Consider the following 25433-nt stretch of genomic DNA (forward strand, 5'->3'; position numbering starts at 1 on the left):
CGCCGACGTTGGCGCATGAGTGGTGTTGGGCGACGTTGTTTACAGCCGGGGCTTTAGGTCCGTTTTCCTGGAAAGGGGCGGCCACAGGCGCGAGCTCCGAGGACGGTTACGCACGAGACGCCCGAACGTTGCTAGTAGCATCTGGAGGGGGGAGCACGCGGGCAAAGCCGCGAGCTCCGAGGATGGTTACGCAAGAGACGCCTGAACGTTGCTAGTAGCAGCTGGGTGGGGGGAGCGCGCGAGAGAATGGCAGCCGCTGCAGGCGGGAGCGGGGCCTGCCTTTCCCTGCTGCTGGCGCTCCTGTTTCTTAGCCTGAGTGGACGCTGCTTGACAGGTGAGAAGACTCCTCGCCGTTTTCCGTTTGTCAGCGAGAGTATCGGTACTGTCGAGGGACCTGGGATTTCGGGGCTCTGTTGTGACATCATCTATAGTTCCTTTTCGCGACATCCGATGACAAGTAGAAGAAGATATGTTCTTTCGAACAGAGAGCGTTTGCTGCTTCTTTGTGAGCCTGTACAGCGCTGCAAGGTACGTCTGCTGGCGCTATAGAAATAATTAATAGTAGTAGCAGCACAAAGACCACAGTGCAGCAGGACGTAAAACTAAAAGTTATGCTGGTTTTCTTTTTGGAGGAGAGTTCTTTTAAGAAATTGGGGCGCTGTATCTTAAGAAACATGTCTTTCAGCAGCTACAGTCAGTGCGTGTTCAGCTGGAAGTGTTTCTCAAATATGTCTACATACATACCATAAAAAACAGGGAGGAATGGAGGGAAGTGGGAGACAAAAATATCACTTTTGGGTTTGTGTTTTGTGTTATAGGATAGCATGGATTTGGCGCTAAAGCCCTGAAGCAGTGGTTACTGGCCATGAAACGATTCATCAGCCTGGCCTATTTGTGTTCAGTGTTTGTTGTTGGGGTTTTTTTTGTGTTTTTTTTTTGTTTGTTTTTTTTTACCATAAATCATTCTGGGCTGCTTTTTTTTTTTTTTTTCTCCCACCTGCTAACTTTAAACTTGTGCGAAATTTTGTTTTGCCTATGATGCTTGGGTACACCTCTCCGTTTGAGGCTTTTCTTTCACTTAAGTAATCTAGCATTCTTGGCTTGTGTGGTGCTTTTGTTTTAGAGTTATATTTTTGAATTTTTATACATACATAACATATGCATAGATGTTCAAAAGGCCAGCGATATAAGCTGTTATGTTCCAATTTTGTTCTGGACCCTTTTCGAATTTGGCCTTTTTGTTTTTAAAACAAGGGGATGTTTATAAATTTAGGTAGAATTAAGTGCTTGCCTTACAAAAACCGGAAGGTGAGAAAAATGGAGTCGTATAAAGACTGTACGGCAGTCTGTCCACCCATGCCTTTATCCTCTCCTTTAGAGATCCGATGTACCTGTCCTTAGCTTGATTTATAAAAATAAAAAAAAATTCAGTTACAGCTTTGGCTCTATCGAATCTCTCCAGAGGCTATTCCATGAATTCATTACCCTTTCAATTAAGATATAGTTCCTTAGGATCTTATTCACCTTCATCTTATGACCCACTCATTCCCCAACTAAAATTTTACATGAACTACAGCACTTTAGATGTTTTTGAAGCATCATTGTAAACCTCCTCAAACTACTATGGCTTTGGCGGTATATAATAAATAAATTATTATTATTATCATAGAGCCATGAAATATGCTGTAATTGTACCTTTTTGAAATCAAGGTCAACAATAGTCAAGTGATTCCTGAAATGCCAGAGGCTGGTTGTTTGTCAAAGACTATGAATCTAAGAAAGCATGGTAAGCACGTGGGGTCTCTTAGCAGATAGTGGATGCTGCAGATGGTCAGACTGGATGGGCCATTTAGTCTTTGTCTGCTGTCAGCTTGTTAGGTTGTGGGGTTGAAAACAGTGACAATTCAAAACGTCATGGAATAAACAGGGCTATAAGAATGGTATAAGAGTTTTTTCATTAGTAAAACTTAACTAACATATTAAATAATAAAAACAAAAGAGGGAGGACGACATAATGGGGTTGATAGCACAGGTCTCTGTTGCAACCCTAAAACCAAGGGGAGAGAATAACTTGATGAGATACAACGACCTTGGCTCTCTTTCTAGGCAAACTGTATAGGCCTTGTTGGTCATCTGTCATCATTTTATTATGTTAAGTCACCAAAAGAGAGAGACAGACATAATGATCACAGTTTATAAGGACTATGATCCAACACGTTTATTGTAAAGAAAATTTGGCAGAAAGTAACTGTTCTGAGATGCTGTTCATGTAGAAGCCAGTTCTGTGGTGCTCGGACCCCTAATATTGGGTAAGCTCCTTCACTGTGTCCAGGGAGGGGTAACTTGTTATTGTTTGGTACCCCTAATCCTTTTAAAACATTGGCCCCTGGGGCTGTGCATGAATGACTCTGAGAGTGAGTGAAGACTTTAATCTATTTTAATCATGTTTCTTTTTTAAGGAGGATTGATGAATTTTAATATAGTCAGTGTTGTGGCTAACCCAGATCCAGAAATAAGTCATGAAGCATTTAAGAATTCATCAATCTCATAATCAGAATTATTTATAGAAAAGGTTTTGGCCATAGTATATATGCCACCTCCCAGGCAATATACCAAATCCTCCTTCCCTTCTGATTCAAACTCTGTGGCAAAGCATGAAGTTAAAAATGTCACAAGCTGTGCAAATGTTGAAATGGGCAAGACTAACAAAGCAACTCGGGAGTTTAGAAACGTCACAGTTTTACCATTTAAAATGATAATTTTTCCAAAATGGCTACACGTATATGTTTTCCAGATGATCCCTTTGGTATTAAATAATGGTGATTGGCGAAAGTTGCAAACTTTAATTATAAAATTTTGTTGGGCTGCTAAAAAATCTAAATTGTCTTTTGATTTTTTACTGGGTCCGGGTATAAAAGGAGGTTTAGGGTTTCCAGATATTCGTATTTATAATTGGGCTTGTTTATTACGACATATAAGGGATTGGGTTTTAGAGGATGATTCATTTACCACTTTGTCGTATGAAAAAGCATTTTTTCACCCTTACCATTTATTATTTTTGATTTAAGTGCCAAGTTCAAGATTACCAGATTATTTAAAAGGTAATTCTATTTTGATTCCATTAAGATTGGTATGGAATAAATTATTGAAATTATGGGAATTTCATCAATTTGTTACAGATTTTTTGCCTATTCAAGGAAATAGTGGTTTTTCTTCAGGTATGACTAATGTTACTTTTACACATTGGGCAAATAAAGGGGTTAAATTTATTGCTCAGCTTTTAGATGAGTCTGGGAGATTACGTAGATTTCCAGAACTTTCCTTAATTGTTGGAAGTGGTCCAGGGTCATTGTATGGATATATGCAAGTACAACATTATGTGAGCCAAATCATAAGAGGGGTTTTTTCATTGGGTATACACAAAAGGATTTTACATTTTTTTAATCAATGTAATGATGTTCCTATTTCTGTATCTTTATTACATAAATTGTGGTGGAGCTTGAGTCCAAATAGAACATATGAGAATATTATGCAAAAACTAGTTTTTAAGCCCATTACATTAACGGGTGCTAGAATAGATGTCTGTATGTCTTTCTTTCTGTCTGTCTCTCTCTCTCCTTGGCCGCTGTCTGGGTTTTTTTTTTTTCTTTTTTTTCTCTCTCTTTCCTTGGACGCTGTCTGTTTTCTTTATCTCTTTCTCTTTGGTAGCTGTCTTTCTATCGGGGGGGGGGGGGGGGGGTCTCTTTCTCTCTCCTTGGATGCTGGCTGTCTGTCATTCTTTCTTTTTCTCTCTCTCCTTGGCCACTGGATGTTTTTGCCTCTCTCTCCTTCTTTCTGTATGTCTCTTTGTGTTTATGAAAACCCCCACTCAAAACCCACATAGATATACAGTATATTAAAGAAATTAAGTTATCCCAGGACAAGCAGGCAGCATATTCTAACATGTGGGTGACGTCATCTATGGAGCACCGACGCAGACAGCTTTTCAAGCAAACTTGATTGAAGATTCAAGTTTGCTGTGCTGCACCACGCATATGTGCCTTCCTGCTCCACTAGATGGCGCATCCCCTCCTCGTGGTCTCCAGTTCTTTCGTTTCCGCGGAGCCAGAAAGTCCTGGTTTTGGTCTCTCCGCCCGAAAGTGCCTTCTAGCATAGCAGCTTTATTGTTTTTTGCAGTGAGTCGCTGTGCGCGTGTATTTCATCTTGTTCCTGCTTTTGTTACGAAGTTTTGCGGGTTTTTCGACTCTCGGGGGCTCCCAGGTTGTCATGGCCTCGTTGGCTGCGGCCTTTCCTTCTCTTATGTCCCGGCCCTTGTCCGGGTTTAAGAAGTGCACCAAGTGTGTTCGACTGCTGTCGATCACCGATCCCCATCGGTAGTGCATTTTGTGCCTGGGGGCTGATCATCCTGATTCCTGCCTTCGATGCGCTACTTTTCAACACCGTGCTCTGCGCCGCCGTCGGGCACGTATGGCGGACCTGTTTGCAGTAGAGCAGCCCTCGGCCTTGACGTTGGCTTCGGTTCCAGCCCCGGCCTTGACCTCGGCTGTCCTCGGCCTCGAAGACCTCGGCCTCGAAGCCCTCTGCTCCGGGTAAGTCCCCTCTTCCTTCCTCAGGTTCGACACCAGCAAAGAAGCCATCCTCGGGGACCCCGGCCGGGCAGGGTGGGAGTGCCTTGCCCATGGCCCCGGCTAAGCCCTCCAAGCCTTCGGGGCGTGCCTCCACCACGCAGGAATACTCAGTGTCGAGGTTGCCCTCGGTGGAGTGCACTGCGGCGTCCGACATGCCCTCGATGCTGTCGGTGCCCGTTTTTCAGCACATGCCAATACCCCTCCCACACATCCTGAAATTTGTTCCACCGGCCCTCATCATGTGTCACTACTGCCCTGCGCTCCACACGCGCTAAGTCATAGAGTGACAAATGCCACTGAGAAAAGGAGGGAGCATGCGGAGCCCGCCAGGAAACCAAAATGGCCTTCTTAGCCAAGAGGAGAGCCTTGAACACCAACAGCCTCTGCCCAACAGAGCAGCGGGAAAGAGTTGCTCCATCATAAAAAAGGACAATAGTAGGGGTACAGGCAGGCAACGATGGATATAAGGAGGACAAAAAGGCCCATACTCGTAGCCAAAAAGCCCATATCAGAGGGCAAGCCCAAAACATATGACCCAGGGTAGTAGCAGGACTCACAGGGCATTTTGGAATAACAAATTTAAAATAAACTTGGAAACTTTATGCAGGCCACTGTCTTTTGTATGTACTAATACAGTGATGCCTTGGAATCCGAACTTAATCCGTTCCAGAACCCCATTCGAGTTCCAAGACAATTTTTCCCATTGAACATAATGGAATCCGGATTAATCCGTTCCTCAGTCCCACAAACTCAAATTTTAACAGTAAATACACTGGATTTTAGGGGCAGAAACACACACATACAATGTGCAGGGTGTTCGGATTCCAAAGCATAGTTCGGATTCTGGGGCAAAATTTACTACAAAAAAAGTTTGGATTCCAAAACGTTTGAGTTCTGGAGTGTTCAGATTCCGAGGTACCACTGTAATTTATAATCAGGACCATATTTGAACATCACCTTTAAACTTGATTCTCTGAATTGGAGGTAAAAAACATTTTTCTTTTATTAGGAATTTCAGTACAATTGTCAAAACCAGAGTTTTATAAAGCAATTATTCTATACTAAATAAAATAATAGGAGAAAATACCAATTTCTGGTCAAAGTGTGAATCAAATGAGCTGCAGAAGATAATTGAAGTATAATCTGAAAAAACCTCTTCCTTATAACATGCCTATACTACAGATCAAGATAAATAAACTGTATCTAGTTATTAACCCTCATATATGTTATCCGCTATAATAAAACTGCCGCCGCATGCGCAATACAGTAGAACCGCCCAGCAGGGAAGCGGGGGTGCAGTGGAGAAAAGATGCAGCTAGTAATCGCCCAGCAGGGAAGAGTCCATTGAGGTGACTCAAGGGTGTAAAAGTAACCGCCGAGCAGGGAAGCATCCGCTGAGGTGGCCCGAGGATGTGAAAGTAATAGCATTATATGTCGGGAAGGGGAGCAGCAGATAGGGCCAGAAGCAAAATCTCGCCCCCTCAACGGAGGGGACAGGAAAGGGAAAGATGGTAAAAGGAGGAGAGCTCCGTAGAGGCAGGAGGTGCTGGATTCGGGGGGAGGGAGAAGGGAGAGATGTTGGAGTCAAGTGAGGTAAGGAGAGAGAGACTCAGGGATGGTGTAAGGGAGGGAGGGAGGTATGTCAGATTTGGGAGATGGATGAGAAGGACAGAGGGGGGGCTACAAGGGGGACAGGGAGAGATGGTAGGGGATAGGGAGAGATAAACTAGGGAGGAAGGAGGGGGCAGGAGAGAGAGAGATGGCCTTGGGGAAGGACGGAGGGGACAGAAAGATGGCTAAAGGGGTGAAATAAGGTCAGAGAGAGATGGTAGAGGGGGGGAAAGGGAGAGATGGAAATGGTAGGACTGCTGCTGCTTTGGGGCACTGAGGGAGGAGGGGTTGGTACATCAGGACCGCTGCTGCTGCCTCGGGTAAGTAATGGGGGTCCAGGAGGCCAGATGGAGGGGCATGGGTGGGGTCAGGTTATAGGTGGGGCTATTCTAGCACCTGTTAACTGTAACAAATGTAACGGGCTAAAACACTAATCGATATATAAAAAGATAATTGATAATTAACAGCAGAAAGAAAATTTAAGCTTGTTGCTCAGTAATATTCTCTCAAGTGTGCATGACCAATGTACTGTATTATGAAACATGAAATACACAAAGGCCATTAAGAAAAATGTAGCACCAATAGAACGCAATTTAGGTTTTAACTGAAGAGGCAATGTAAGCATTTTTTGACATCAATAATGCAAAGTATTGTTTGTTTCATAGTCAATAAATATTCAAGCTTGCTTTAGTATAAATAAAATGCTGAACTCCCTCTTCTAAAATTCATAACTGGTTTGATAAACCAGAGCCACACAGCAGGCTAAAGTTAACAAAATGTATAGAGAAGGAATAAGGGGCCTTAAAAGTGGAGGAAAGGTCAGGCCACACTACCAGAAGCGGCAGCCCCGTGAGAAGTGAAGCTGCAGGAAGCCTTAGCTTTGTCATGAAGATGCTGAAGCCTTTCCCTCTTCCCTCTCTGGGAGATAAATGTAAGGATGTTAGCGCCCCCACAAGGTAAGGTTGGAGGAGTTATGGTTGGAGCGGCCTTACAATCCGCGGTCCTGGGTTCAATACCTTCACAGAAGTTTTATTAGGGATAGAATCAAATAAGCACAGCCAGATGTGATTGCATAAAGAATATAATATAGAAATAGGCTTACAGAAAAGCAATATTCATAAGCATTACAATTAAGCATTACAATTAAGAAGAGAGCAAAGCAGTTTCCCTGCTTGCAGAGTCAAGAGAGAAGCATGAAGTTCCAGGGAGAGGCAGAGAGAGAGAAAGGGGGATGGGGGGAGTGATGGGCTAAGCTTTGGGTTCCAGAGATAGAGAGAGAGGTGTGTTGCAAAGAGGAGGCTTTTATAGCTTGGAATCTTATTCTGAATATAGAAACTATTGTATTTCCCAGTATCTTTCTATTTATAATTTGTAAACTGTTTGAAACAATGGTTAGTTTAATTGATAAGGAAGGTGTGATACTTGCAGGCATGGTAGATGGGATTAGTCTCTGGCTTCTTTGTCCCATTTGAGTAGCCTATCTTCTTGATAAACAATCCAGTCTGGCTGGATGCTTAATGTATGTGAATTCTGTACAGGAGCACTTAGGGTCTATCTGCATCAACATTCCAGAGTCAGATTGATATAATGTCCCATAGGCCTTTGCTGACATTGGTTAGGCTAACCGAAAATGCTGATTGCTAGCAATGCTAGGGCTGACAATGAGGAGGACCATTTTTGATATGACATCCAAATCCGAGTTTGGATGTTTTGCAGAAGACACACAGAAATCCAGTAACATAAATGCCCATTTTGAAAACTGCAAAACATCTGTCTTGTGTTTTTTGAAAATGGTCATCTATCTTTTTGAACCAAAAAACACATAAATAATTTAACCCCCCCCCCCCCCCCCCCCGCACAAAACAAGCCATAATGAAATCTTTTAAGTCTGTTCCAATATACTACTGTATAAGACAAAGGACACTGACTACTTTAGTAGCCACTGTGTGGACTGACTCCCACCTATTTATATCTTTTGAAGGTGTGGTCTCCATAATTATACACTATTCTAAATTTATTTATTTTGTTTTTATTTATTTCAGTTTTATATCCCATCCTACCCAGGAGCTCAGAACGGGTCAGAGTAATACATTCACAGTGTTTGGGGTGTAAGGGTAGTGGTACATTCTATATTGTAAGAAAGAAACAATACAATCATAATGTTTTAGAGGTCTCATCAGAGTTTTATACTGACTATTCCTTTCCCTTGCACTCAAGCATTCTTGCTTTTGCCATCCCTTTTTTTTCTGCCTGTTTGGCCACCTTAAGATTGTCATATCCAATAATTCCCAAGTCTGACTCCCACTCCTCTTTTATGCACAAAAGTTCTTCACTCTCAAAACTGCATTACTCCCTTGGGGTTTTGCAGCTCAAATGCATGACCTTTGTTTTTTAACATTAAATTTTAGTTGTCAAATACTGGACCATTCTTTAAGCTTTGCTAGGTCCCTTCCATTTTAAATGCAGAAGCACACATAATGCAAGGTCTGAGAAGGCATAAAAGGATAGCTTGCTTTTCTGCAGTCACATTAGTGAGGCTTTCCCATCTGTTCCTATATAGGTCCCACAACTTTTTGGGCTGAATTGTTGAGAGTCTAAGAATAAGTCAGATCCCTCTTTAAATCAGACTAATAGAATGCTGCTCAGGAAAGTAGAGTGCAATGAAGGAAAATAAATCTCTTTTGGAAGAGTGATATTCTAAAGATTGACACGCTGTATGGCTGAGCTCGGAGATATATTGTGAAAGCGGAATAGCTTACCTATGAGGGTTTTCAGTAGACCATATAGGAACTCAAACAAAATGAAGCATATGTTTTAATGATAAATAATAAATCTATATCTTTTAAATTGTTTTGTGAAAAATGTTAAGTACCTTGTCTTCTGTAAACACGAACCACTAGGAAAAAACAATGTTGGGACCATCATATCACTTTTCTTGTCCCTATTGTGCTTTTCACTTCCTTAGTTATAAGTGTGTTTTCAGCTGTTACTAAATTACAACTACTAATATTGTAACAGTATAATTAAAACTTAGTAGCACTTATCTTTGCTTGTTGTTAGAAGTAAAATGATCTTCATTGTTAGTTGAAATGACCAAAGCAGCCCAGCAGACTTGTATCTTTTTTTTTTTTTTTCTCTTGCAGTGACTTGTGCTCCGTAAGTGCACATAAAATGAGCTGCTCCCCTACTTAGACCCAAGTTTCACCAGAAAATGGCTTCCTCAGGAGAAGTGTTAACTAAAATAAAAAATTTTATTATTTCAATTGTGTTATCTTTACTATTTAATTTTTTCTCAGGTACTTTAGCTAGATTGTGAGCCTTCGGGACAGTTAGGGAAGTTCCAAGTACCTAATTCTATTTTATTGTAACCCGTTCTGGGCTCCTGGGGAGGACGGGCTATAAAAATGAACAAATAAATAAAATTAAAAGAAATATAATTTGAAGGAAAAATGAATTAAACAAATCTACTCAAGCCACCTCCCAAAAAAAACAGGTTGATACATGTTTCAAAATTCTGTAATGTCAATCGCCTTCATTTATAGGCTTGGCATAATCATCCAGAAGAATCATAGCAATAAGGTTTGACCTTTCAGTTTTTCAAGTATAAGAAAAAAACAACAGAACTCGCCAATATAACTTCCTACTCCCACCCACCCTTACTACCCAAACTGGTTGTCAGAGTGTTGGGTTACATGAATCATCAAGTATCTCTGCCACAAAGCTACTTAGTGGCTTTCAGGTGTAAAGGGACCCACTCTAATATTACAGTAATTAAATTATGCCAGTTTGCTAAAGATGGGACAGTTGGAACTGTCCAGAATTGCAGAACACACTTCTTGATCAAGACAGTGGCTAGTAAAATGAATTTATTCATTTTATTTATTTATTTAAAAGATTTCTTAACTGCCTATAACTAGGCAGTTTTACAAAAAACCAATCATAAACAATAAGAAACATACAGCACATATGACACAAACAATTACAGCAGTTCCTTCATATTAGCCATATCTTACAGCACTCAACAGCATATCAATACAAATACATTGGGCTTATATAAGGCATTGGCATTGGGCTTATATAAGGCCTGCCTTTCGTAATGACACCTTACTTCCCAACAATAGAACTGTGTACGACCGTTCTAAGGACTATTGGACAGTGTTTTCAAGGAACTCTATTACAGTTTCCCCACAGATCACTCAGGGAGGGGCATTCCAGGAAGGCGTGCAGGAGGGTGCCAATAGATCTTCCTCCCATAATACCATTTTCCTGTCCTTTAGTCTAGTTATATAGACCGTATGTAAAATTTTAAATTGGATATCCTGAAGTGCCACATTGGGAGTGAGGCCATTGAGGTCTTCAGATATTGTATGATGATTTATTAAAAGTCCATACAATAAAATTGGATGTAAAGTCATTCTGTTTCTCAGCCTCATCTATAATTTCTTCTGCTTCCCTTTCATGAAAAGAATTCAGCATACTAAGATTACAGCAAAGAATTCCAAAGTTTGTTTTGTATGTCTTCTTTGTCATGAAAACACAATGCGGTGAGAGCCATGTGGTGATGGAAATTATAAATAGCTGATACATCCCAATTATTTAATAAGGGAAATCATCTCACTTTATGTACATATTAAAACATGCAGTGATAAAATCTTAAAAACTAAGGATAGCATAAGAATCGTATATAATCTTATGTTGCTACTATATGGGTTTTTGCCAGGTACTTGTGACCTGGATTGACCACTGTGAAGATGTGATACTGGGCTAGATGGACCATTCAAGGATGTTCTTATGAATCCATTTCTGGCATTTTTTTCTTTTTAAATCATGTATGTTAATTGTATGCCATTAAAAACTGTGAATGGTGTAGGCACCCCAACATCACCATGACACTCCCCGACTCTACCCTGACAACCCCAAGATCCCCCTGACACCCCCTCAAATGCCCCCATACCTTTATCTGATGGCCAGCAAGAGGGATACCCATTCCCTCCTGCTGGCAAGCCTTCCCCTTCCCGGTGCCTTGATTGGCTCAGATGCCTAAGGGGCCTTAGGCATCTGGGCCAACTGGAGACTTTGGCCTCCTTCCCAGTGCATCCTGGGATGCACTGGGAGTGGCCTAAGACTCCAGTTGGTTAGATACATAAAGCCCCTCCCACCGGGAAGGAGAAGGCCTGCCCGATGTGGACTGGAACAAACCTTCCGCTGCAACCAGCGGAAGCAAGAGGCTACTGGCCTTCATGCGAAGAGCATGCCTCAAGCAGTTGGTATTAGAACCCACCAGGGATCAGGCAATTCTGGACCTGATACCAACAGTGACAGTGTCACAGAGATATCGGTGGAAGAAGCCTTGGCCTCCAACGACCACAATATGGTGTGGTTCCACCTCAAGAAAGGAACCACTAGGTCAAACACATTGACTAAGGTCCTAAATTTTAAAGGAACTAACTTTCAGGGCATGGGGGACTATGTTATATGAGGTGCTGCAAAATCAAAACACGACGGACAATGTAGAAGTACTGTGGTCGGCTCTGAAATCTACCCTGCAAAAAGCAACCAATATATACATAAAAACCGTGAGTAAACGACGTAGAAAAAATAGACCACAGTGGTTCTCCGCGGAGATCTCAGAACTAGTAAAGCAAAAGAAAAGAGCTTTCGCTATCTACAAACAATCACAACAACCAGAAGCTAAAGAAACCTATCTGACAAGATCTAGAAAAGTTAAAACGACAGTCAGAGAGGCCAAACTCCGGATGGAAGAAAACATAGCTAGGCAGGTAAAGGAAAGGGAGAAATCTTTTTATAAATACATTAGCGACAGGAAGAAGAACACAAGCGGTATTGGGCACCTGAAGAAACCTGACGGCAACTTTACAGATTTGGACGCGGACAAAGCAGAACTACTCAATAACTACTTCTGCTCAGTCTTCACCTGCGAAGCACCAGGATCTGGTCCTCAGCTACAGACAAAGGGGAGCTCGGAGGACCCATTCCGGGACATGGAATTTACCGCGAGCGACGTCTACCATGAGCTATCAAAACTAAAAGTGAACAAAGCTATGGGCCCGGATAATCTGCACCCCAGAATACTTTGAGAATTGAGAGATGTCCTGGCAGAACCGTTAGCCGAGCTCTTCAATCTTTCCCTAAGCAAGGGAAAAGTGCCCCTGGACTGGAAAACTGCCAACGTTATCCCACTCCACAAAAAAGGGATGCAGGTCAGAGGCTGAAAATTATAGACCGGAGAGTCTCACATCAATAGTGAGTAAACTCATGGAAACGTTGATTAAAAACAGATTGGACGCGATTCTGGATAATGAAAGGTTAAGGGATCCCCACCAGCATGACTTTATGAAGGGAAGGTCTTGTCAATCCAATCTGATAAGCTTCTTTGACTGGGTATCAAAAAACTGGATGGGGGTGAGTCCCTGGACATCGTATATTTAGACCAGCAAGGCTTTTGATAGTGTCCCACACCATAGGTTATTGAATAAGATGAAGATGCTAGGACTAGGAGAAACACCGACAGCATGAGTAAAAGATTGGCTTAGCGGCAAACTTCAAAGGGTAATGGTAAATGGTATACCCTCAAAAACGTCAAGAGTGACCAGTGGAGTGCCACAGGGCTCGGTCTTGGGCCCAATGCTGTTTAATATCTTTGTAAGGGATCTGACTCAGGGACTTCGTGGCAAAATTACATTATTTATCAATGACGCTAAACTGTGCAACATTGTGGGCGGGCAAAGGAACCTGACAGCGCAACCAGGCCCAACAATATGGAGCAGGACCTACTTCTGCTGGAAAAATGGTCCAGTACTTGGCAACTAAACTTTTTATGCCAAAAAATGTAAAGTAATCCATCTTGGAAACAGTAATCCATGCAGAACATACGCCTTGAACAGTGAAAACTTAACAAGAACTACTGCAGAAAGGGACTTGGGAGTACTCATCCGGGACGATATGAAAGCTGCAAATCAAGTGGAGAAAACCTCAGCAAAAGCTAGACAAATGCTGGGTTGCATCAGAAGGCGTTTCATCAGCCGAAAGCCTGAAGTCATACTACCATTGTACAGATCCTAATTGAGACCTCACCTGGAGTACTGTGTCCAGTTCTGGAGGCCACATTATCAAAAGGATGTGAAGAGAATGGAGTCGATCCAGAGAATGGCCACTAGGATGATCTCAGGACTTAAAGATCTCCCTTATGAGGAACGTCTGGCCAGACTGCGCTTATATTCTCTCGAATAGCGCAGAGAAAGGGGGAACATGATAGAAACATTCAAATACATCACAGGCCGCATTGAAGTGGAGGAAGAAATATTTTTTCTCAAGAGTCCCATGGCAACAAGAGGGCATCCACTAAAACTTAAAGGGGGGAGATTTCATGGTGACACTAGGAAATACTTCTTCACCGAAAGAGTGATTGATCGATGGAATGGTCTTCCACGCCAAGTGGTTGAGGCCAGCAACGTGCTCGACTTCAAGAGACGATGGGACAAACACATGGGGTTGCTACAGAGTTATGCTTAAAAGATGGATTCTCATGGGAGAGGGGATTCTAGAGTGGGCAGATTTGTTGAGGGAGGGTTCTTGAGTGGGCAGACTTGTTGGGCCGCCAGTTCTTATCTGCTGTCATACTCTGTTTCTATATTTTGCCGTGGCTGGCCTGCCGGCAGGAGGGAATAGGCATCCCTCTTGCCGGCCATCAGATAAAAGTATGGGGGCCATTCGGGGATGGCAGGGGGATCTTGGGGATGACAGAGAGTTGTCCGGGTGGAGTCGGGGGGATCTTGGTGGAGTCAGGGGGATGTTGGGGTGTCTGGGAGTTGTCCAGATGGAGTTGGGGAGTATCAGGAGGATGTTGGGTGTCTGGGAGTGTCAGGAGTGGAGTTGGGGAATGTTTAGGGGGAGTTTGGTGGATGATGGGGCTAGCAGCAGGAGGGAGTAGGTATCCCTCCTGCTGCAGACTGTGTCAGGAGGGTTTGCCATTGCGGCAGGAGGGATTGGGCACTCTTCCTGCTGCTGACATTCGTGAAGGGGGGTTCCGGCAGGAGCATTTTGCTGGCCTATATTTCAGGCACCTATTGTGGCCCTAGAGAGAGATGCCTATGGCCACCTAAGCTCGCCTAAGGCCACTTCTGGGCAACCCCACATCTAGCCTTGGGTGAGCTTTAAGCAACCCTATGCATTTCCCTAGGCTTATGAAAGCACAGTATAAGCGTCCTGCCGGCGTGTTTTTTTGTTGGGTTTTTTTTAAAGTGTGTCCTGACGCTGTTTATAGAATTAGGCCCTTATTGTGCATTGAATGGCAGTGCAGCTTAGTAAAAGACTTAGGGCTCCTTTTATGAAGCCGCGTTAGCGGTTTAACGTGCGTAATAGCGTGCGCTAAACTGCCGGCCATGCTAGCCACTACCGCCTCCTCTTGAGCAGGAGATAGTTTTTCGGCTAGCACAGGGGTTAGCGCGTGATAAAAAGTCGTGTGCGATAAAGCTGCTAACGCGGCTTCGTAAAAGGAGCCCTTAGTATGTTAGATAACATATGTAAATACTGGTGTATGTCCTCTTTTCATTTACAATTTTACAGTATCTTTTTTTTTTTTTTCTTACACTTTCCCAATATTTTACTAACTTGCTTTTCCCTCCTTGTCTTCTTCCCTACTCTCCACCCCCACCATACGTTACTCCTGTTTGTTTTTCAGATCGGGGGAACCTGGCGAAACCTAAGAATGCCCAAGTCGATGTAATGAATTCAAACTTTACTTTAAAATGGGACTGGGACGGTAAATGTAATATGAAAGACTGCAATGTGACTTTTTCTGCTTATTATCGCTTGTAAGTTTATCATCCTTTCATGATAAAACAAAATGGTATGAAATTAATTGAAATGAAACTTAATGTATGTGATTTGTTATCTTCTTTAAGTGGTTTATTTAGAATTTCGGTATCATTAATTTAATTTCTAGTGCAATAGATGTGTCATTCTGGACGCTAGAGTATTCTCCCCATTCTTGAGAGCCGTGCAGAAGGAATTTACTCCAGGTTTTTGATTCCTCCTCTTTCACCAGAGAGCTCTACTGCCTTCTCCAGTTTTTCCTTCTGCATATGAGCTGGAAAGAGGCTTTCTGATTTCCTCTGTATATTTTTTTATTATTATTATTATTTTTGTTGTCTTTTGATGATGATGGCAGTTTTCAGTGCTTCAGAGCTCCTCATGTCAATGCTCTGCCTGCATGGAGAAGAAACAGATTGAGATCTGCAGCTGACAGGCCAATCCCTCTGTGGTACCTGTTGGCCAGCCTGCAGAAACTGTTGTGGAACTTGGGGTCCAGACTCCAAGAAGCTTTGCATGCCTACTGGGTGACAGGGGTTTAAGTGCAGGCTGTTAAGCACCCACAGGGGGCTCAGCAGGGCTCTTCAGGGTGCCGGCTACATTTTGCAACTCCCTTTTCACGTGTGGGGTTGAAGATCAGTCAGACTTTGGTCTGACTGGCAGCCCGAAGATTTCAGTGTTGGAGAATTGTTCCAGTGAGGCAGTGATTTCTTCTCTAGATCCAGCTACTTTAAAAAGAGCTCAGGCAGGCTGCACTTCTTATAGGGTCCCCCATCTCAAAAATCCTATTTTCGTTGTTTTTTTATTTTCTGCTAAGCTGTTTTAGGGTGGTTGTTGTTTTTTTGCACCAAAACACTGCAGTGGTGGCCATCTTAGATTTCCCAATTTTTTTTCAAAGGTCTCCAGAACTTTCAAATCACCTCATTTGCCTCAAAACTGGCTCTTTTATCCCTGATTCATGCCAAATTTACGCTAGATGGATGCCAGAAGAGCGCCCTTGTGCCACATGCCGTGTAGTGCCTGAAAGAGGGGAGGGTGCGAGAACTTCAGGCTTAGCCTCTCCTTGGGTCTCTAGAGTCTCCAAACATTGGAGGGCCTGTCTGCCAGGAGAAAATCTCTTCCATCACCAGCTTACCTAAACATAAGAGCGTGGAAGCCGCGGAGCCCAAGAGACACAGGATGGAGTTTCCTAGAGGGGACTCTGATCTGCCTAGTACAGCATTCTCTCCTGAATTTGTCAATATTTATTTATTTTCTGTCAACAGATGTTACTTCAGCCTAAGTTGCACAAGTAACTAAATGCACTTCCCTGCCAAGTGAGGGAGGCATGGTATTAAAGGATATACAGGATCACAGAGTGAATGTTATCCTTAAAAGGCAGTTCGAAGCACTGGCCTTGGGAATTAAAACGGCTGCAGCAGCCTCTTTTGTGACAATCGCCGATCCTATCCACCCTGGACTACTGCAACATCGTCTACCTGGGTATCCCACAAAAACAATAATGAAACTGAGATTAGTGCAAAACACTGCAGTTCGCTTAATCTTCAGACTGAGAAAAAAAGACCACTTTAGCCCATACTACAAAAACTGCACTGGCTACCAATGGAAGCGCGAATACAGTTCAAATTTGCATGCATCTGCTTCAAACAAATCTAGGGCCTAGCACCTTCCTACCTGCAAACACACTTCACTCTACACAACTCCATATGAGCAACCAGAAACAAAAACATCTTCACCTATCCTAAAATCACTGGCTGCAAATACAAATCCTTTCTTGACAGAACCTTCTTGTTCCAAGCTAACAGACAACAATCCTGGCTATGAAACTACATAAATAAAACCAAACAGACCTACAATGCATTCCGAAAATCAATCAAAACCACTGTGTTTGACAAATTCATCACCTAAACAGACTGACCTTCGCTCTATGCATTTTTCCCCCTACATACCCAAAACAATCTCTCAGGGATCCCAACCCCCTCTCACATCCTCTCCCCTCTCAACCCCACTTACATTCCCTCCCCCCTTTTTCTTCTGCTACATTCCCCTCTCACATTTGTAATTTGCTGAATGTCCAGCCTTCATTTGATGTGAACCGCCTAGAAGTCGTCTGACTGGCGGTATAGAAAAATAAAGTTATTATTATTATTATTATTCCAGGTTGTGTGTGCTTATCCTGGAGCAGGGCGAGCCTTTGCCTCAGCTTTTAGTATTAGGGGTGGATTATATGTTCAAAGTTGTTAAATCGCAAGAGGATTGTGAAAAATTGCAAGAAGACCTTGGGAGACTTTGCATCAAAATGGCAGATGGCGTTTAATGTGAGCAAATACAAAGTAATGCATGTGGGAAAGAGGAACCTGAACTATAGCTACGTGTAGGAGTTACTGCCCAGGAAAAGGATCTAGGTGTCATTGCTGAGGATAAATTGAAACCCTCAGCTCAATGAGCAGCAGCGGCTAAGAAAGCAATTAGAATGTTAGGAATTATCAGGAAAGGAATGGAAAACAAAAGTGAAAATGTTATAATGCCCTTGTATTGCTCTATGGTACGGACACACCTGAAATACTGTGTGCACTTCTGATCTCAGTATCTCAAAATAGATATAGCGGAATTAGAAAAAGTACAGAGAAGGTCGACGAAAATGATAAGAGATGGGATGACTTTCCTATAAGGAAAAGCTAAAGTGGCTAGGGCTCTTCAGCTTGGAGAAGAGACGGCTCAGGGGGTGATATAATAGAGATCTATAAAATACTGAGTGGAATGAAAAGGGTAGATGTGAATCGCTTGTTCACTCTTTCCAAAAATACTAGGACTAGGGGGCATGTGAAAGTAGTATATTTAAAACAAACCAGATAAAATATTTCTTCACACAATATGTAATTAAATTCTGTAATTAATTGCCGGAGAATGTGATGAAATTAGTTAGCTTAGCGGAGTTTAAAAAAGGTTTGGATAGTTTCCTAGAAGAGAAGTCCTTAGGCCATTATTGACAGGAGACAGAGAAACTTGTAGGAGCTAGCTAATGAGAGAAACAAACTGGAGAGAACTGGCTTGAGGAGAGAGAGGAGGAACAGACAGAGAGAGAGACTGGTGGAGACAGGAAAAGGATGGCAGACAGAGGTGTCTAGCATGGCTGAACACAGCTCTTGGCTCTGTGGCTTACCAGAGAAACTGCAATTGCTGTACTAGGTCACTTACCAAACAGCTACTCACAACTTCATCTTTATTGCACTCCTGTGATCCTGAGTACTTTATAATAATAATAATAATTTTATTCTTATATACCGCCATACCCAGCAAGTTCTAGGCGGTTTACATCAATTATGTTAGGATCCGCGTGGACAGCAGATTTACAGCAATTTATCAGCTAAATGACAATTTTAACCGAACTTGATAGAGGAGGGAGGGAGATTGGGGGAGGTCGGGAAAGGAGCAGCTATCGTGGAGGAGGGTAAGAGCAAGGGGCAAATTGAGGGGGGGCGAAAAGTAATGAAGATTGGGGGTTCCTTAGGGGTCATGTTCACTAAAAAGGTAAGTTTTAAGTGATTTTCTGAAGCCGAGGTAAGTAGGGGCCTCAAGAATCATTTGGGCAAGCCATGAGTTCAGCTTGGCGGCTTGGAAGGCGAAGGTTTTGTCTAGGAATCTTTTGAGGTGACAAAGTTTTAGCGAGGGGAAGGCAAACAGCTGAATTCTACGGGATTTCTTGTTTGTGTAGTACCGGTTAAAATGAGGATTGATGTAACTTGGAGAAGAACCATTTACCGATTTGTAGCAGAAGCAAGCAAATTTAAAAATAACTCTAGATTCAAATGGCAGCCAGTGAAGTTGGTGGTAAAAGGGGGTGACGTGTTCCCATTTCTTTAGGCCGAAAATGAGACGCACAGCGGTATTTTGGATTATTTTTAGTCTCCTGGTGGTTTTCTTCGTGGCGTTAAGGTATATGATGTTGCAGTAGTCAAGAATGCTGAGGATGGAAGATTGTACAAGAAGGCGGAAAGAAGTGTCGTCAAAGTATTTTTTTATGGTGCGTAGCTTCCAGAGTACGGAGAAGCTTTTCCTGACCGTGAGGTCAGTGTGTTTATCTAAGGATAAGTTTTTGTCGAGTGTGACTCCCAGAATTTTTAGGGTGGGTTCGATGGGGTAAGTTGTTCCTTTCAGTTGAATAGTAGTGTCCTTGATTTTGTCATTGGGGGTGGCTAGGAAGAATTTAGATTTGTCGGGATTAAGTTTCAGTCTGAAGGATAGCATCCAGAGTTCAATTTGGTTGAGAATGTTTGTAATGTAGTCAAGTAGTTCTTGTGAGAAATTGGTTAGGGGGATAGTTATTGTGATGTCGTCTGCGTATATAAAAAATTTGAGCTTGAGGTTATGTCGGAGGTTACCTAGGGAGGCCAGGTAGATATTGAACAGAGTGGGTGATAGGGGGGAGCCCTGAGGGACCCCGCAGGTGTTGTCCCAGCTGTATGAGAAGGAGTTGCTCTTAAGAACCTTGTAAGATCTGTTTCTAAGGAATCCCTGGAACCAATTGAGGACCTGGTCGGAGATGCCGATGTGAGCCAGGCATTCTAGTAGAATGGTGTGGTCAACCAGGTCGAAAGCACTGCTCAGGTCGAGTTGTATAATCAAGGCACTTATAGCTCAGATATCTTTATGCTGTGATATGCAATTAAACAAAATGCATATTAGAAGCTATTTTCCTCAACCTATTTTAAGGCAAAATTTAAAATAACGGCTAAATGTAAAATTTCTGGTTGAGTGCATTGCTGGTCACTACAACAACAAAAAAAAGTGGTAGAGGGGGTTGCATTGTCAGTTATGGGCTTACGTATCCAAGTACTCACCCTTTTCACATTTCCCTGAACAGAAAATCTGGGAAGGTTTGGACACCAAATTATATTACTAGCCAACTTCAAGAACCAAGGGCATGTGCCTCGGGGTAAAATATACACTTCTCCCTCCAAATCCACAGTTTCAGTATCCGCGGATTCAGTTATTCACAATTTTTTAAATTTATTTATTTTTTTAAATCTGCATTCCGGACCTTCCCGCCTTCTCCCCGGCATCCCAGACCTTACCTGTTGGTCTAGCGGGCTTTTGGGGCAGGAGCGATCTTCTTACGCTCCTACCCCGTGCAGATCACTCGTAGGAAATGGCTGCCGTGAGCTCCCGTCATAGTCCCGAAAGCTCGCTAGACCACCAGGTAAGGTCCAAGATGTCGGGGGAAGGGCGGAGGTGGGTTAGAGCCGGACAAAAAGTTATTTGTGAATTTTCAGCATTCGCGGGCCGGCTCTGCCCCTAACCCCCGCGAATACTGAGGAAGAAGTGTACTTTTCCAATTAAAGGCCCTATTTTACTAAGCCGCGATAGAGGTTTCTGCTGCCGCCTGGAGCATTTAGCACTCCGGGCAACAGTACAAACCTCTATCGCGGCTTAATAAAAGGGGGGAAAAATTGCAAAGATGAATGATAAAACATTTAGAACTGTGCATTATGCACTTTTCCATACTGCTAAATATTTACGCTGGCTTTTACAAAGCTGCAATAGAGGCTTCTACTGTGGGCTGGCGATGTAAATGCTCCGACGCTCATATAATTCCTGTGAATGGTGGAGCATTTACATCTCCGGCTCACAGTAGAAACCTCTACCGCAGCTTTGTAAAAGGAGCCCCTATATTTTAAAACTAATTATTTCTGAGTAGTATCTTTATACCTGTAAATAGTAAACTTCTAAAACAGCTGTTTATAAGATCTCTTATTGTCCTATAAATTGTTTTTTGGTCAAGGGTCAAGAGAAAGCTTTCAAGAGGTTGGCAAAAACTGTCTGGATGCCTCCGTGTGTCTGCTACCATATGTGATTTCTCTTCGTCAAAGCTGGATTTTTTGAAAAAATATAGACTGCGTATAAAAGCTGAAGAGGGAGAGAAAAACTCTGAGTGGTCCAGTGCTATCAAGTTTGTGCCATATGAGATTGGTAAGAGAGAGTTTTAGTTTGATTTTTGAACATCTTTACAGCTTTGCCAGCTTTGATCATTGTTGTAGGGCTAAATATCACCATTATGTGTGTCTTGGAATTGCAGATGTGTATATTACAGTCCTTGTACCCAATGTTATTAAATATAGTTGTAGATGTTTAAAATGGTACAGCAAAGCCATGATTTGGGCTTGGCATGGGGATGCAGCAACCATTTCTCTCACAAATGTTGTGGATGCTAATGCTGAATTGGACTCCTTCCCTTCCCCCACTGGAAGTGTGACTTCTTTACTTCCCCAAAGTAAGCAGGCAAGCTTCATGTGTACATAGCAGGTGTAATATTCTCACATATGGATGACATCATCTATGGAACCCAATAAAGACTTTACCAAGTACAGTACTCCCCCAATATTCGTGGAGGTTCCGTTCCAGGAACCCCCATGAATCTTGAAAAACCGCGAATACGGTTTTTCATGGGGGAGACTAGAGAGGGCAGCAGGAGAGAGCAGCCAGAGCGCTGGCGAGTGCAGGAAATGTAATTCTATCCCCCCTTACTCTTCTCTTCAATATATAAGTTCATGTAAACCTTTTTTTTTTCCTTCTCTTCCTATATTTTAAGTTCTTGTAAACCGTGCCGAGCTCCACATCCGTGGAGATGATGCGGTATATAAACTTACCAATCAGAAGCTGCGTGTGAAAGCAGCTCCTGATTGGATAAGGCCTGACATAGTGCAGAGGCGGTCGGAGCATACAGCGAGTTATTTCCTGCACTCGCCAGTGCTCCGGCTGCTTTCTCCTGCCTCTCCAGCTGTCCTCTCCTTGTTGGCAGTTCGCGGTCGGAAAATACCACAAACCACCGACCACGAACGACCGGGGGAACACTGTAAACTGTTTCTTGAAGTCTTTAGGCAGTGCCCATACTGCAGGCGTGCCAATGCCATTCCACCTACTGGCTTGCAGGACCATCAGTTCTTAGTTTTCTGCAGAACCAAGAAGCTGTGACTTCAATTTCTCCTCAGCGCATCAAGTCGTTTTTTGTGCCTTTCTGATTTTAGTTTTTATCATTTTAAAAAATAATTCTTCACTTTTTCTGTTTTTCTCTGTTCCCTTGAGTTTGATTCTGATTGGTCAATTTTGTTGTTTTTTTGGCCTTTGTTTATTTTTCCCAGGGAGAATCAAAGTTTCTCGCTATACCTTTCACTCGATATTCCTGGGTCATTGAGCTTTTTGCCTTCGCGTTGGCCATTTTTTTCCTCCACGTCTGAGATTGTTGACTGCTGAGCAACTTCAAGAAATATATTCACTGTATTTGAACCATTTCAGGCTGTGACCCCATTATTGTTGTGTTCATGTCTGGGTCCTGACTAATGAGGTATTCATTGTGACCTCTGTATGCAAAAGAGGTCACTGAAAACCCAATAAATCCAGTGTGATAAACCTTTTAGATCAAACCAAAAAAACTCTGTGGAGTGATGATGTTCCCAAATGGACCCCACTTGAAAGTATCAAAGTTCCAAAGGCACACAAAACAACTCCATCCACACAAAAGTAAACCATCCACACAAGAGCCCCAAAGGACCCAGTCCGCCAGGGACACAGGACCCAACACGGTCTGTGTCCCGACAAAAAGTCTTCTTTAGGGGTCCCTGGGGGTCCTATAAAGGTGAGTACATGGGAAACAATTGTGTGGTGAACCGGAAGTGAGACACTGCTTGCATTTGCAATGGAAAGGTGCAATGGAAACCTTTTAGATCAACATCCAGCATTTCAGGAAATTCGGAACCTGATGCTTACCCTGCTCGGGCAGGACACAACAGAAGAGAGTCTTCCAGATTAGTGGCAGGCAGCTATAAGAATCGCCGCTGACCCGTTGAAGCAAGAGAAGAGCATAATATTTGTGAGTGGGGTTGGGATTGAGGGGAAAGGAAATATGTTGCAGGAGGGATGAGAGGTGAGAGAGGGAGAAATGGACATAAGGGTGGAGGGGAAAGAGAGATGGTGCATGGGGAGAGAGGGAGATGTGGATATTGGGGTGGAGGAGAGAGAGAGAAGGTGCATGGGGAGAGAGGAAGAAGTGGATGAAACAACTCTTTGAGGAAATACAGTATCAAAAGTCTCATTAAATTGTTTTTCTTTCTTTTCTGTAAGCACTTGAAGATTTGTTTTTGTGTTAAATTGATATATACTCATATCGCATTAAAAATCATACCAAAACTGGTCTTCGGGACATTTGGAGCATTGAAATTAAGCATCAAATTACTGCGTCTCAATGGCCACGAATTTGGACTTGGAGGATGAAATGTACAATATCAGCATCTATGAGACAAACTTGTTTTTTTTTCTGTTGCATAGAGCATTCTGGACCCCTGTTCGTTTACAAAAATTAGATAGCTCGGGGGCGTGGCTTGGTCGCACATGAAGAAGGTTGGGTAGCGAGTGAGCTCCGTATCGGCAGATTTTGAAAGTATTATAAGTTGCACGAAATATATTAACTTTGTGGTTTAAACGGAAGATAAAGGTGTGTAATGGCTTCGGGGAAGCAAAATAAGAATGAGTCATCGTTTGTAACCTCCGGAAGTGTTAAGAGAGCAGAGCCGGAGTCGACATCAAAAAGTGGCGATAATGAGGTTATGAAGGAATTGAGAGAGATTAAAGAGATTGTGTCGGGCACTGCCATGAAAGTTAACGATTTGACAGAGGAAGTTTCCACATTGAACAAGAGAATGGAACTGATAGAAATTAAGTCAAACAATATGGAAAAAAGATTAGATATAGTGGAAACAGAATTATTTCATAATAAAACAGATCAGAGAAAAATTGAGTTACTCATCCGTGAGCTGGAGGACTGATTTAAGACTTTTAGGGCTACCAGAAGGGGTGGAGAAAGGAAATGCGATCTCCTTCCTGGAAAATATACTACCCAAAATACTGCCGATAAAGTCAAAGTTCCCTCTAGAAATCGAGAGGGCACACAGGATTCCTGTGAGGAGATCCAATAAGCAAAGGGGTCCCCGGCCATTAATTTTTAAGTTACTAAGACATCAGCAGGTCATGGAGATCTTTCAGCTAGCAAAGCAAAATAAAAATTTGAAATATCAAGACGCTCGTATACATCTAGTTCCCGACTTTACCAGAAACACAGCAAACAAAAGAAAAAGTTTTTTGGATCTTAGACCCCAGCTGAAAGCGATGGGAGCTAAATATGGATTACTATATCCTGCTCTTATGAAGATAACTTTTGACAATAAAACAATCGCTTTTGACGATCCAGAGAAGTTACAAAGTTTTATACAGCAGCAGGAACGGCCAATGTCTACATAATTCCTGTCAATGGATTTTGAGAAAGGAGGGGAAAAAATGGATCTTAATTATACTATTATACAGTGGTACCTCGGTTTACGAGTGCACCGGTTTGCGAGTGTTTTGCAAGACGAGCAAAACATTTGCAAAATCGGTGCCTCGGAAACCGAGCATGGCTCGATTTATGAGCACTCCCCCCCACCCCCGCAAACCGGCACCCCCCCTGCAATCCGGCACCCCCCCTGCCTCGAACCGGCACCCCCTGCCATAATGTGCCCCCCCCCCCCGCCACGATTGGGCACCCCCCCGCCACGATCCGACCCCCCCCCCCCCGACACAATTGGGCACCCCCCCCCCCCCACGCTGCCGCTTCTTACCCTCATCTGGGCACTCTTGAAAATCGGCCTTCTCCTCTTCTGGGCCTTGAGCATCTGAGCATGCTCAAGGCCTGCGAGTTCACGTTCACAGCTAATTTTCAATTGATTGATTCTGATCCCTTGGGAAGGTGGGTACATGTAAGAATGAGTATGGGAAGTAATACCCTGGATCTGGTTAATGTATATGCCCCCAAATACGAATCAAAGTGAATTTTTTTTAAGAAATTACAACAATTATTACTCCCACTGGCTGCTTCTAATTTAGTGGTGGCTGGAGATTTCAATGCTGTTATAGATCCATTAATGGATAAAAAAAACAAGTAAAATTATAAAGTCTTTAGGGTTAGATAATTTGATACAATCTTGTGATTTGAAAGATATATGGCGGATACTTCATTTTAATGAGCAGGAATTTTCTTTTTGTTCACAAGTTCATAAATCTTTTTCAAGAATAGATTATATTTTTGTTTCAAATCAATTAGTACAAGTGACAAAAGCATCCATAGACCCTATCATACTGTCTGATCATGGAGGTGTGTGGATTGAGTTTAAGTTTGAGGAACAAGAGTGTAGTAGATCTGTTTGGAGATTCAATAATACATTGTGGATTCAAATTTCCTTGAAGAATTTAAATTAAAAATGATTGAATTTTTTCAAATTAACATCTCGGAAGAAATTACCATGGAAATATTATGGGATGCATTTAAGGCTACCA

The 25433-nt window shown here is 42.6% G+C and overlaps 1 protein-coding gene across 4 annotated transcripts in view; it reads left to right on the plus strand.

The window, feature by feature from the left end:
* Positions 1-25433, plus strand: part of IFNAR1 (interferon alpha and beta receptor subunit 1) — a 105714-nt gene continuing 80281 nt past the window's right edge. For 2 of the 4 annotated variants that reach the window (XM_033948103.1, XM_033948106.1), the window contains exons 1-3: positions 1-334; positions 14941-15073; positions 20854-21041. In XM_033948103.1, coding sequence (XP_033803994.1) covers positions 247-334; positions 14941-15073; positions 20854-21041 — 409 coding nt within the window. In that variant the 5' untranslated portion in view covers positions 1-246. Of the gene's footprint in view, positions 529-14940; positions 15074-20853; positions 21042-25433 lie in introns of all 4 variants that reach the window. The other 2 variants (XM_033948105.1, XM_033948104.1) reach the window with 2 other exon arrangements.

This window comes from Geotrypetes seraphini, chromosome 6 (assembly GCF_902459505.1).
Source record: "Geotrypetes seraphini chromosome 6, aGeoSer1.1, whole genome shotgun sequence".
NCBI lineage: Eukaryota > Metazoa > Chordata > Amphibia > Gymnophiona > Dermophiidae > Geotrypetes > Geotrypetes seraphini.